The 12,918-nt window shown below is 41.0% G+C and overlaps 2 protein-coding genes across 4 annotated transcripts in view; one reads left to right on the top strand and one right to left on the bottom strand.

Moving 5' to 3' along the window:
* Positions 1 to 12,918, top strand: part of PCMTD1 (protein-L-isoaspartate (D-aspartate) O-methyltransferase domain containing 1) — a 70,864-nt gene that overhangs the window by 12,840 nt on the left and 45,106 nt on the right. The gene's annotated exons all lie outside the window — the stretch shown is intronic.
* Positions 1 to 12,918, bottom strand: part of LOC131495058 (proline-rich protein HaeIII subfamily 1-like) — a 28,056-nt gene that overhangs the window by 13,107 nt on the left and 2,031 nt on the right. The window contains exon 2 of the mRNA XM_058699828.1: positions 12,445 to 12,495. Coding sequence (XP_058555811.1) covers positions 12,445 to 12,495 — 51 coding nt within the window. The remainder of the gene's footprint in view (positions 1 to 12,444; positions 12,496 to 12,918) is intronic.

Below are 12,918 nucleotides of genomic sequence, written 5' to 3'. Positions count from 1 at the left end.
GCTGCCCTCAGTACTCTTAGTCACTTGGCTCTCTGACGTTCCTCTGGGATCAGGAGGGACAGCTCTTGCAGCACGGAAAAGCTGGTGACAGGTGTTTAACATTTTGCCGTGAAACTAAAACTCAGATAGTTGGAAGTTAAAAAAACAACCAAGAATGTTTGCGGGAGATAGCAATTTAAGTCATATGCAAGGGACTGTGGATGTCTGGCTGCAAAGTTTCAGGCTGTTGTATTGTCGGTTCATTTTATTGCCTGTCTGCTTGTTCTCCGTCGCCTCACTGACCTGACTGTAGTCTCCGTGGTTGTCAGCATTGTATCAGTCTAGTCCAAACAGGCCGGAGAAACCACACAGGGTGATACGAACAGGGAAAGTTCAACGTAGAGAAGTGTAGAGAAACATTAACAGAATTGACTGGTCAGCAGAAAGAGAGCTCTAAAGAATATGGAAATAGAAGGATTCCCCTCTGCCCCTAAAGGCCATATTTAAGCACCCAAGGAAGAGGCCCACCCAGGGCTGGGATCCAGACTTCGTTGAGAGAGCGAGTGGCTCATTGGGTGGCAGAGAAGTTGCTCTGGTGCCTCCTTAATGGATTTTATAGAAATCTGCTTTCCGGGTACCAGGGAAGATGTTCACAGAGAGGTGTTTTCCCAGAGGGTGTCTTCGACCAACCACCCAGGGGAGGGCGCTGGGGGAAGCCACTGGCTGCTAACCCCACCGCAGAAGCCTGCCGAACAGTGCACCGGACCTAGAAGCAAAGCCCTTTTTTCGTGCAGTGTCCGGCACCATCCACTCGTGCTCCGGCCAGACATTACCCGTCAGTAGGAATTGATGCAGGAAATAGAATTTTTTTCTATTTTCAATTGAATGAATTTGACATATGACACTGTATAAATTTAATATGTGTGATGTGTCACTGTGATACATTCATATCTTATGGTTGCCTTTGTAGCAATATTTTTCTTTTAATGTGTTTTTTGTTGTTGTTGTTGTTGTTGTTGTTGTTGTTTTGAGAGATAGAGCATGATCAGGGGAGGGGCAAAGAGAGAGGGAGACACAGGATCCGAAGCAGGCTCCAGGCTCTGAGCTGTCAGCACAGGGCCCGACGCGGGGCTCAAACCCACCAGCTGTGAGATCATGACCTGATCCAAAGTTGGCACTCAAGCAACTGAGCCACCCAGGCAACCTGCCTCTGTAGCTATATTTATCACATGACATAATTACAGTTCAGTATTGTCTGTATTCATTACGCTGGGCATTAGATCTCTGTAACTTATTAACCGCTCGTTGCATGTTTGTACTCTCAAACCCCATCAGTTTTACCCCCTGGTAACCATGATTTTACCCTCTGGAAGTAGAATATTCTTTTTTTTTAATTTTTTTAAGTAGGCTTCATGTCCACTGTGGAGCCCAGTGTGGGGCTTGAACTCACAACCCTGAGATCAAGACCTGAGCTGAGATCAAGAGTCAGATACTTAAGGGACTGAGCCACCCAGGCGCCCCAGAAAATTTTTGATTTGTACTTCATGTCTCTCTCGTGGAATCAGGGCAATTAACTGCTGTGCTCTTAAAACCTCTCTCCATTGCTTTTCCTCCCTGTGCCATTCGAAACCTTTCTCCCAGCTGAAATGATGGTAGACACCTTTTGACATAAAGGCCACTTCCTATTTTTATATTTTGTTCCCAGTCAGCTGGTCTTGACTGTTTCTCGTTTGCCTGTATTCTCTCACATTTAAATATCAAGAAGCAGTCCTAGTCCCCGGACCAAATATTTGAGCACTGCTTCTCTCTTTTTACTGCCCTGACTCAAAAATTAGCTCTGTGTACACCTTAAGGAAGGACTCTACGCTTCTTCCCTGGCTTACTTTAACACTATGGGGGTTTGTTGTTTTAAAACCAGATAAAGGCTTGTTATCTCAGAAAAGGCATCACTTTTTGAGCTTTTGTTGTATAATGTACTGGAAAGAAACTTGGAGCCTTGAATTCTTGGAGCCTTGAATTCTTGGAGCCTTGAATTCTGTCACAGTGGCCTTGAGCAAGTAGTTTTGTCCCCTGCGTGACTGGGTGAACTTGATACTTTTAGGAGTTTTCTTCTTTACAGTTTATTTTTCTTGACTTGCTTTTCACGGATATCAAAGTGCCGTATCTTATCTGGGTTTATATGCACAGAAAACTGTATGAATTATGCCTCTGCTGTCATGGATCACAGACTTTAAAAGCTTTAAATTCTAGAATGAGATTTCAGGTGTCAGTAATACATAGGCATCCCCCGTTTTATGAAAGTCCACATTGTACCACTTGGCTTTTACAAAAGACCTGCATTTAGTAGCTGTTTTCACTAACTGGAGGAAATTGGAAGAGAATTTTCACTTTTATGAAAAGAGCCATTACCTTACTAACGTAGGTCTTTCTTAAAGTGGCCTTGGAAAGACTTTGGGGGTGGGGAGAATACCTTTGCCTCAGGCCCCTTTCGGTTGAGAAAGTTTTCTCAGGGACACTCTGGGATAGCCCAGGAAACCTGTAGTTTGTTTTTGACTCATTTTATTCTCCTTTTATTGTGACTGCCACAGTACCTCGCTGTAAGGAAGATGCCCAAAAGGTCTTGTAAAAGTGAATGATTTAGAAAATGTGGTACACATGCCCCGGTTGCTTTCAGGTTGCCTTTCTGAACACATTTTAATTACCAACCTTTGTGTAACTCTTTGTACTTACAGTATTTGCAAAACTAAAGTATTCCTTCTTTTATGAAATTTATTGTGGTTTCACATTGCATTAATAATTCAGAAGAACATTTGAAGTCCCCTGCCCGAGCCCTCCTCCTCCCCCACTGTGTTTTTGTCTCTTTGTGTCTATTTTTTCCTAGTGAGAGTAATCTCCTCACTTCCCATCCTGAGGGCATTAAAGTGTCCTCAACTCTTTCCACCTTTATTAAGGACTCTGGAATCTCTACTGTGGTATCTCTGCTCCCAGGTTAACGTAGTATCATTACATTATTGAAGATTATTTGTATGTTTACAATATTTTTTTTTACATTTTTTTAATGTTTATTTGTTAGAGAGAGAGAGAGACAGAGTGAGTGGGGAAGGTGCAGAGAGAGAGAGAGAGAGAGGGAGACACAGAATCCGAGGCAGGCTCCAGGCTCTGAGCTGTCAGCATTGAGCCCAATGCCAGGCTCGAACTCGTGAATCTTAAGGTCATGACCTGAGCCGAAGTCAGCTGCTTAACTGACTGAGCCACCCAGGTGCCCCTGTTTGCAATAATTTTTTACATATTTTTGGTAGCACACATTTGTCTGTTTCTGGCTATTATATTACATTCCTTGTTAACTTGCTTTCATTTTGAACTCCTGAAACATTCATTTTGCCCTTTTTTTTTTTTTTTTTTTTTTTGTAACTGTAGTATCGCCAACTGAATATTAAGCTCTGTAAGCTTTTTCTCTTCTGCGATGAAGTATGCCCCGAAGCAGACCAGAGTAATAGTGCAGTGGAGGGTATAACTTGTCTAGCACTCAGACATCTCTGCTCTTCTTCCCATATCTTTTTACTGGGAAACTAAACAAAATTGATCACTGGGGGTGGTCTTGAATTAAATTCTTTGTTATAAGGTGCATCAGTCTCAAAGGCAGAAACAGCCTGAGAGGTCTGTGTAACTCAAATATTGGTCTCACCCTTCCATTTTCATTAAATGAATATCATGCCGAAGTTACTTTATTCATTCATTTAGTCTCTTTCGTCATTTACTGTTTGCTTCCATGATAGCCTCTCTGGTAAGTGATAGAAATTGGTGAGTAGCATGTGGAGCTTTCTCTTGAAGAAAAACAGTCCTACAGTCAAGTGGGTGAGAAATGAAATAACTTTGTGGAGCAGTGTTTCAGGTATAGTCACGGGTGTTTGAGAGCACTGAAGAAATGCACTGTTGTGGCCCCAGTGTTTGTGTCCCTGAAAAATTTTAATGTCGAAGCCGTAACCCCGAGTGTAGGTGTATTTGGAAATGAGGCCTCTGAGGAAGTAATTAAGGTGAGTACAAAAGGGTAAGGCTCTGATCCTGTAGGAATAGCGTCTTTATAAGAGGAGATGTCAGTGTTGGTTCTCTGACCACACAGCAGGGAAAGGCCATGTAAGAGAGTTCTCACCAGAAGCTGACCATGCTGACACCCTGATCTTGGATTTCTAGCCTATAGAACTGTAAGATAATTTCTGTTGTTTAATACCAGCCTGTGGTATTTTGTTATGGTAGCCTTAGCTGACTGATAGGCCCCTGAGTGTTCTGGAGGTGGGCTTAGAGGAGATTTTTAGGAGGAGGGGTTCCTTCTGGATTGAGAGATCATTGTAAAGCACTTGGTTGAGTGCTAGGCATCTAATAAATGTAGTACTTATTTAGTAAGGTACTTAAATTCCAATAATGGACAAAATCAGGCCTATGGAATTTCAGAACAAAGGTCGAATACTCTGCTTGTGGATGTGTGTACAGATGCAAGTATATTTGTAATAATACTGTTGTCCGGTGGTATGGGGTTCAGGTGACAGTCTGGGGAAGTTGAGGCTTTTGTCTCACGACCTTGTTTGTGGAAGAGAGACAAGTATCACCTTTGTTAGGGAGATTCATCTTGAGGGGACGGTGGCAGTGGTAGTGAGTTTGCTGTGGAGGATGGGAGCGACTGAAGGCCAGAGGTATTGCTAGGTGCTATTGAAAATCCAGTTGAGATTGAAGAACGGAAATCTTTAGTGGTACCAATCCAAGTGGTGGATTTTTTTTTCTTCTGTAACACTCCACGGTATAAAACACTACACAGAAGAGAGATACTGGATTGATGCAAAGTCAGGCGTTTACAAGAGGAGTGAGGCAGAAAGTTAGAACGAGGGGTTGAAATAATGGAAAGTAATGGAGTGAAGCCATGTTTATCGGACATGTTTGGTTTGGGAAGAAAGTGATATTGATAGGCGTCAGCAGATTATGGTGCGTGGCCCAAACCTGGCCCACTGCCTGTTTGTGAATAGCCTGCAAACTAAGAATGGTGTTTACATTTTTAAAAAGTTGGAAAAAAAATTTAAGACTAAGTGAGAATTATGTAAATGATACATAAATGTATCTATAAATATGTGTTATAATTTAAGTTGCAGTGTTCATAAATAAAAAAATTTGGAACACAGCCATACTTTGATTTACGTGTCGTTTGTGGCTGCTTTTGCTCTTACAGGCACAGAGTTCAGTAGTTGTTAACAGAAACTAAGGCCTGCCGGTCGTCAGGTATTTACTGAGGTCCTCAGGTCTTTGATGGATGATCTTTGCTGTAGCACTAGTGACAATGAGTGTGGTGGTAGAAAAAGAACGGGCAAAGTAGATGTCAGATGTGGTTGTAGAATCAAATAAGGATCCGGGGCTTGGATAGCGGGCGGGAGTAGGTCCTTGCAGTTGAACTTTGGGGCTCGAGTAGTTGTTGAAGACGCTCAGTTACTTGTGAGAGCCGGAGCGCGGAGACCGCAGCAGAGATGCCAGGGCTCCTGTTACCGATGGAAGAGTGGACACTCGAGTGTCTTCCGGTGGGAGCGGGGGAATGGGAGATTGCTGTTAATAGATGGGAAGATGTAGTAGAGAAAAATGCAAAACATGTTTTCCTCCACCTTTTGCAACCAGAGTTTGGGTTTATTTTGAATCACTGTTTATGTTTTAGGCATTCATAAACAAAGGGAAAGTATGTATGTGTGTTTTCTGTAGCTTTCTGTTTTATACGTGTGTGTGTGTGTGTGTGTGTAGTTGTCCAAGTCAAGTTAACGAGCTCATACTGATGATTCCTTCAATTCTGTCCAGCATCGCAAGGTATATTCGCAGTGTCTTTCTCTAGTCATTCCGTGCTTTGGTTTCCCTCAGAAACATCGTCCAGCTATTGAGATCTTGTTGAAAATTGACACCTAAAATCCAAAGTATTTTATAGATATTACATATGGATTTTTATGCATTTGATAAACGTTTCTTTTTTTTTTTATTTTTTTTAACGTTTATTTATTTTTGAGACAGAGAGAGACACAGCATGAACGGGGGAGGGGCAGAGAGGGAGACACAGAATCAGAAGCAGGCTCCAGGCTCTGAGCCATCAGCCCAGAGTCCGACGCGGGGCTCGAACTCGCGGACCGCGAGATCATGACCTGAGCCGAAGTCGGCCGCTTAACCAACTGAGCCACCCAGGCGCCCCGATAAATGTTTCTTGAAATGGGACCGTGGTCTTTTGTGAGGGGATGAAGTAAGCCTGTGTTAATGGAAACCGGTAACGGATTGAGTACTTGCTATGTGACAGGGACTGTTGGAGGCAGTTTACATACATTATCTCAGATACTTCTCATGCTAATCCTGTGAGGTAATTATTGTTACCAATATTGTTTTTATCATGTAGCAGCTAAGGCCTTGAGAGGTGAATGATGTTCCTGAGATCACATAGAAGTTATAGAATTAGGGTTCCAGTCTAGAACCTACACTGTGTTATATGATCTTTAAGTATAATTTTTATTTATGTTGACAACAGCACATTCTGTTAGAATATCACTTGTAATGAAGCTACGACCCTATATGAAATTATTATAATTTGATACATTAATATTCATTCTACAAATAATCTTTTTAAGGGTAGCAAATGAGTAAAATTGTTACATTCCTATTGATATAAATCCTGTTGAATTCAGACCAAAATTTTACATTGCGTTAATGTTCTAACTCACCACTATAACCCGTGTGGATTCAGTCTAGATATACTTAATACATTGTTTTCTGTAGTAGTTTCATTTTGGACATTTTTTTTTTCCTTACAATCTCCAACAAATTGTCATAAAGTCAGGTTTCAGTAATATTGCTTGCTATCAGTAATTAAATACTGAACTTAAGAAAATTTTCTGAATTTTTAAAAAAGAAACATTCTGCTCACTTAATTTTAAGAAATCTTGGCATGCCTAGGTGGATCTGTCGGTTAAGCATCCGACTGCTGATTTCGGCTCAGGTCATGATCTCACCATTCGTGAGTTCAAGCCCTGACAGTGCAGAGCCTGCTTGGAATTCTCTCTCTGGTGGCCCTCCCCATCAAAATAAATAAACCTAAAAAAAAAAAATCTAAACAAAGGAGTAAATTCGGCCTTTTTGGCTTTATACTAATGTTTGAATAGATTTTCTCTTATCTAAGATTAGTATATAATGATTTGCAAAAACTTGGGTTTCTGACTTGTGTGATTTTTTTTTCTAAGTTAAAAAAATGTTTTTCTAATGTTTGTTTGTGAGAGAGACAGAGCATGAGTGGGAGAGGGGCAGAGAGAGAGAGGGAGACACAGAATCCGAAGCAGGCTCCAGGCTCTGAGCTGCTAGCACAGAGCCCGACGTGGGGCTGAACTCACGAACCGGGAGATCATAACCAGAGACGAAGTCGGATGCTTAACCCGCTGAGCCACCCAGGTGCCCCAATGACTTGTGTGATCTTGGACAAGGCAGCTGCTGGGGCTCAGTTCTTTATCCATGAAATGAAGTGAGCTTTCTGTAACTGTTACCTTATAAGAAAGCTCTCTAATTTGACTTTAGCTTCTGGAGTTTGGTCTCTTAGTCCTGCATACCTGCCATAGTTCCTGAGGCGTAAGTAGGTGCCCAGTTTTGTTAATTGAATGAGGAAATCACCAAATGGAAGTCTTTTGTGCAAAACTTAGAATATCGAAATGGAAGGCAGTACTAGTAGCTTTGAGTAATTTTTTATTGAGAGCGAGAGCATTTAGTATTTTAAAGTGTACTATTAATAAACATTCTCAGTTATGAGTACGCAGTTTGCTGTTTACAGTTCGAAGCCCAATCTAATTAGTATGAAATAATTCCTTACATTGTTAAAAGCTTTCAGTTGTGTCAGTTTATTGTAGCCAAATTGAAAGTAATGTTTAAACATTTTTTTAAATGAAAATACACTAACCATTTAAGAGACTAATTTCCATGAAAAGAGATTGTCTACTGAACTGAAGCCATTCTTTGACTTTCTGTCCTCTGTGTGCCTGTGTCCTGCTCAACTTGCTGGACCAGTGGTGAAGAAGTTGTCTAAGTGAAGCCTGGCGGGAGGTACTAAGCTATAGTTTAATAAGCTTTCACAAGCGTTTTGGTGGTTCAGTTTGGACAGTTTTCTCCAAATGAGTTCTGTTGGTACAAGATTAATCATTTACGGTGACCACTTACTTTAGAGCTTGTAGCATTGTGGTGATGATCTTATGATTACAGTTTAAGAACTTCCTTAACTTTCTCTGGGTCATGAGTAAAAACAGGGATAGAGTTATTTGTCCCAATAAATGAAATGAAGGTATAGTATCAAATGTGGTGTGTGTGTGTGTGTATTTGTCAAAGGGTCTCAGACCTACATTTGCTGTTTTATTTCTGATAATGTGAATATTAGTGGTAATGCATGACATTAGATCTATGAATAAGACTGAAATATGTCTTATATGGAAAATCTAGAACAAATTGTTCTCAATCGGTTTTCTTCACATGGGTAGTGCAGATAATACCACCTTTCCTGTGTAAATATCCTGGAGTAGTTAATGAAATTGTATGAGTTGGTATGGAAGCGCTGCAAATTAAAATGATGTATAACGAGGTATTTTGTTCTATGTAGCTTTCACTGCCTGTCCATAGATAAAATGGTCATGGTGGACTCTGGAAAGATACCATTTTATAAGGCCAAAAAACTTTATAGTTAACCTGTTTACATTTTTTATTTTTGTGTAGCAAATATGCTTAGACAGTTTTAGAGTTGTTACAGGTGCCATCGAGAAAATTTGATTTAGTAGCAGTATCTTCCAGGTGAAAAAACTAAAGCCAGGAAAGATAACAATTTGCTCAAAATTGTATGGTGTGACAAGGCCAGTCTTTGCATTCCACAGTATGATATGCAGGAAGAATATCTCTGGTGTGAGTTCATGTTCTGGTTTGTGATGGGAACAGATGCCGATCATCTGAACTCCCAAATTGTGGGATTTTGCTTTGGGGATATTCTTTTATTTTTATTTGAATATTGTTCTTTGTCAACTCAAAATGTTTCAAATAAAAGAAGCCCAACTTTAAAAGACTGACCGGAGAGGAGCTGACAATGTATTTGCTTTTCTCTCCTGCTTCCCTATTGATCTCATGACGTCCTAAGAGCATCGTTCAGCAGACCAGAAAGCCCAGTCAGGGTCGGTTCAGTATTCTGCCTCAGACTCTCCCTGAGCTACAGGAGGTAAACACCTCTTCTGTTTGAAAGTTTTTCTGGGCTGTAGCTTCTGTAAGGATTTTTTTTTTTTAAGTGTTAAGGTTGGTTAGTACAACACTTAATGTTTCTTGAAAAATTGAAGATGTTAAGCAGTAATCCTAAACTTTGAGGCAGTAATTCTCTGAGGATTTTGGTAGTTCAGAGATACGTGGGACTGCATATTGAGGGCATTTGGAGTATACTTGTGTGGTGTTTAGGGATACACATGTCTAATGGTGTATTCATAGAGGTTTTAAGAGGTCATATATTCAGATCTTAGAGTAAAAGGAGCGGAGGAGACTTTGGAGGTACATGGAATCCTGTAATTTTCGGGGCGCCTGGGTGGCTCAGTCGGTTGAGCGTCCGACTTCGGCTCAGGTCATGATCTCACAGTCTGAGTTCGAGCCCCATATCGAGCTCTGTGCTGATGGCTCAGAGCCTGGAGCCTGCTTCTGATTCTGTGTCTCTCTCTCTCTCTCTGCCCCTTCCCTGCTCATGCTCTGTCTCTCTCTGTCTCAAAAATAAATAAAAACATTAAGAAAAAAAAATTAAAAAAAAAAGAAATCCTGTAATTTTCAAAATTATAAGATTTCAGCTTGTCTCATCTTGTCCTTTAAAAATGTTTTATATTTCCTGTTTCAGATTCTGTGTCTCCCTCTCTCTGACCCTCCCCTGTTCATGCTCTGTCTCTCCCTCTCTCAAAAATAAATAAAACGTTAAAAAAAAATTAAAAGAAAAATGTTTTATATTCCTCTCTCACCTTATATCCCATACCTTGAACTCACGTAAAGCCGCCTCCTACTGTTTTTTCCAGTCTTGTTTGAGTTTGCGCTGGTCTTCACTGCCCCCAGCAAAGGAGAATAGGAAAGTTAAAAGAATGAGGGGGGAGGTAGAGGGAAGAAAAAGGCATAGGAAGCAAGACTGGAATAGAATTGAGAATATAACTGAAGAGTCTACGTCTGTGAATATAGGCACCTTGCAACTTGATAAATATCAAAATATAGAACCTGGTTGCTTCTAAACAGAACTTTATTTTGTTACTTGAGACTGTGTAGTAGTGAATTGAAGGGTTGGGGAGGAGACGACAATCTTGAATTATCTTGAGAGAGTGGCTTATCAGCCGTCTGATCAGATGAAGATTCCAGAGTTCAAGAGAATTTAAAGGAAAAATACACTTTCACTTTGCTGTAGTTGTTAGGTATGTTCAAATTTGAAAGTATTTCCTGAAGTAAAAGGCTTGAAGTTGCTCTTACAGTGTATTATGTTTGTTATTTATTAAATGCTTGCTAACACCTTTACAACTGTGATGAATATTTTAAATATTTATTTTATCTTCGTTTTATTTGATCTTTATTATTGAGTTTACAATTTGGATAGAAAAGATGTGTTGAACAAAAGAAAACTATATGAGACAGCTACTTTTTGCTGATTTATGGAACAAATGCTCCATTAGAGAAAATTAGCACAGGTGGAAGTTAGCTAGTAAGTTACCAAAGAGAGTCTCCTTACCTGCCTGCTTCCTGAGCCCGTGTAAGTGAGCACAGAGGGCAGCTGGTCCTGATGTGGGCCTCGTGGCCTGGTTTATGGCCCAGAGCATGACAGAAGTCACTGCATTGGTTTGTGTTTGTGGTTTTGGTTTTTTTGTTTTTACATTAACGCCTCTCAATCAGTTTACATGCGAAGGGGTGTATTATTCCTTTCCCTTCTGTATACACTGTAACTTGGCTTTTCTTTAGGATTTACATTTTCACCCTGTACTTCTGTCTTCAGGAGGTCACTAAGTGATAACGTCACTAGATTTCAGAATTGACACTTACTTTTTTGTTTCCCTTTTCGGTCCTTTGTGTTTAAAAATGAACGTTTTGAATGTGTCTTTTTTTGTCCTAGATGTGAAAGAAAGTGAATTATTTATTGGACATGTGTACATTAGAAGTCTTATGCGCAGTGCTCTCTTTACAAATTTATGATGCAGTTAATATTTTTCTCATTTTATAGACAAGGACAACTGAAGATCACAGGTTAGACTTTTGCCTGAGGCTGCATAGTCAGTACATGACATCAGATGCTTTATTTCCACTATCCCATTCTTCTTTTGGAACCCAGAGTACTAGAGGGGAGGAAAAAGGAAATTGGAGAGAGGGAGGGAGATCTGAATCTTCTTAGCTAAGGGGATGAAAAGTTTACTTTTGAATTATGAGCCAGGAGCCTCTTTGCAAATTGTTCTGTTTCAGAAGGGTTTTATGGCTTGCCAAACTGGATTTGAGTTGTGGCTCAGCTACACATAAGCTCTGAGCTTTGGTCTCCTCATTATAAAATGAAGTTAGTACTTCCTCATAGAGTTTTGGTGAAGAAATAGAGCCCAGAGCCTGTATGTAATAGAGACATAGGAAATTGCTTGTGTATATTATCACTAATAAAAAAAATTAAGATGTGTATTTATCATTGGATATAGACTTACCTGGATGTTCTCCCGGTAGCTTTGGGCGCATGAGTAGTGAATCTTTAATGTTGGAGGAAAATATTTTCCTTCTGCTCTTCTAGGTTCTTTGGCTTCTCTGATAATCAAATTAATATAAGACAGATTGATGGGAGAAAATTTGAATTGTATGGGAGCCCCACAGAGACAGACCCAAGGAGAAGCTGGGCAGTTGAGGTTTACATGCCATCCATCCATTGAGAGCTACGAAGTGGGATAGGGGCCTGGGAGGTCATAGGGAGGTTCACGGGATGGTAAGAGCAGATATTCGTCCTGCTCTGCAGATGGGTCAAGAAAATTAAAAAAAAAAGAAAATGGCCTTGGTAATAGCTTTCTTTCTGGGCCCACCTCCTTAGCTAAACTCCTTTAGGTAGTTTAAAGAGAGGTAACAGTTTTGCTTTAGGCTGCTGGGTCTTGATTGCCTTCAGCTCAAAATGGTCTACATGCCAAAGTGGTACATCTCAGGGAGACTTGTTCTGAACCCCTTCATTAGTCTGTTCCTCCCTTTTCTTTCTTCTGTTGTTCTGTATTTATATCTCATCAGATCTGTTTGCCATCACTGAGAAGCACCCCCCGCCCCCACCCGTGTCTTTGCACACTCAAAACAGGCTTCGCGTGGCTCCTCTGATCTTTGAGGCGTGAGGAAGAACGACCCTCTGCTCATGCCCTCAAATAGCGTGTTGTCCTTTGGATGACTAATCTTCTTTCCCCCAAAGCGGGTGAGCCCTGTCCTCACCTTTGCAGAGAACGGAGCAGCAAGCAGCACCTGGCTGCCTGCCCCTGGTCGCTAGGAGGGAAAGAGCGTGAGTCAGCGTTCACTGTTCCCCAGCGCTGTGACATCTGTCCGCCATCTGTTTGCCGCCCGCCTCCTTTGACTTGTTTTTAACCTTCCGTAAAACATCCCTAAGGGGCCTGAAAGACACCGTAATATTGAACTGGGCCTTCTGTAGATCTTCCCCTAAACCAAATACCTTGAAACCACATCCCTTATTTTGAAAGACTGGCAAGCAACTTTTGGGAACACCTTACAGAGATCATCTCAGGTGAGCTCGTGTGAATGTACGCACCCTGTTGTATTCCCCCGAACCCCAGCACGCATACTAGAAGGAAAGTGCCAAGGAGCGAAATTGTGTTCCGTGAGTTGATATGGTGACTTCGTTCTCAAAAGATCTAACTGCGTGAGCTGTCCAGTCTTCTTTTCTGACGTTTC

This window comes from Neofelis nebulosa, chromosome 14, assembly GCF_028018385.1.
Source record: "Neofelis nebulosa isolate mNeoNeb1 chromosome 14, mNeoNeb1.pri, whole genome shotgun sequence".
NCBI classification, from domain to species: Eukaryota; Metazoa; Chordata; class Mammalia; order Carnivora; family Felidae; genus Neofelis; species Neofelis nebulosa.
The sequence above is the reverse complement of the archived record's forward strand: the minus strand, read 5'-3'. Positions and strand labels throughout refer to the sequence as shown.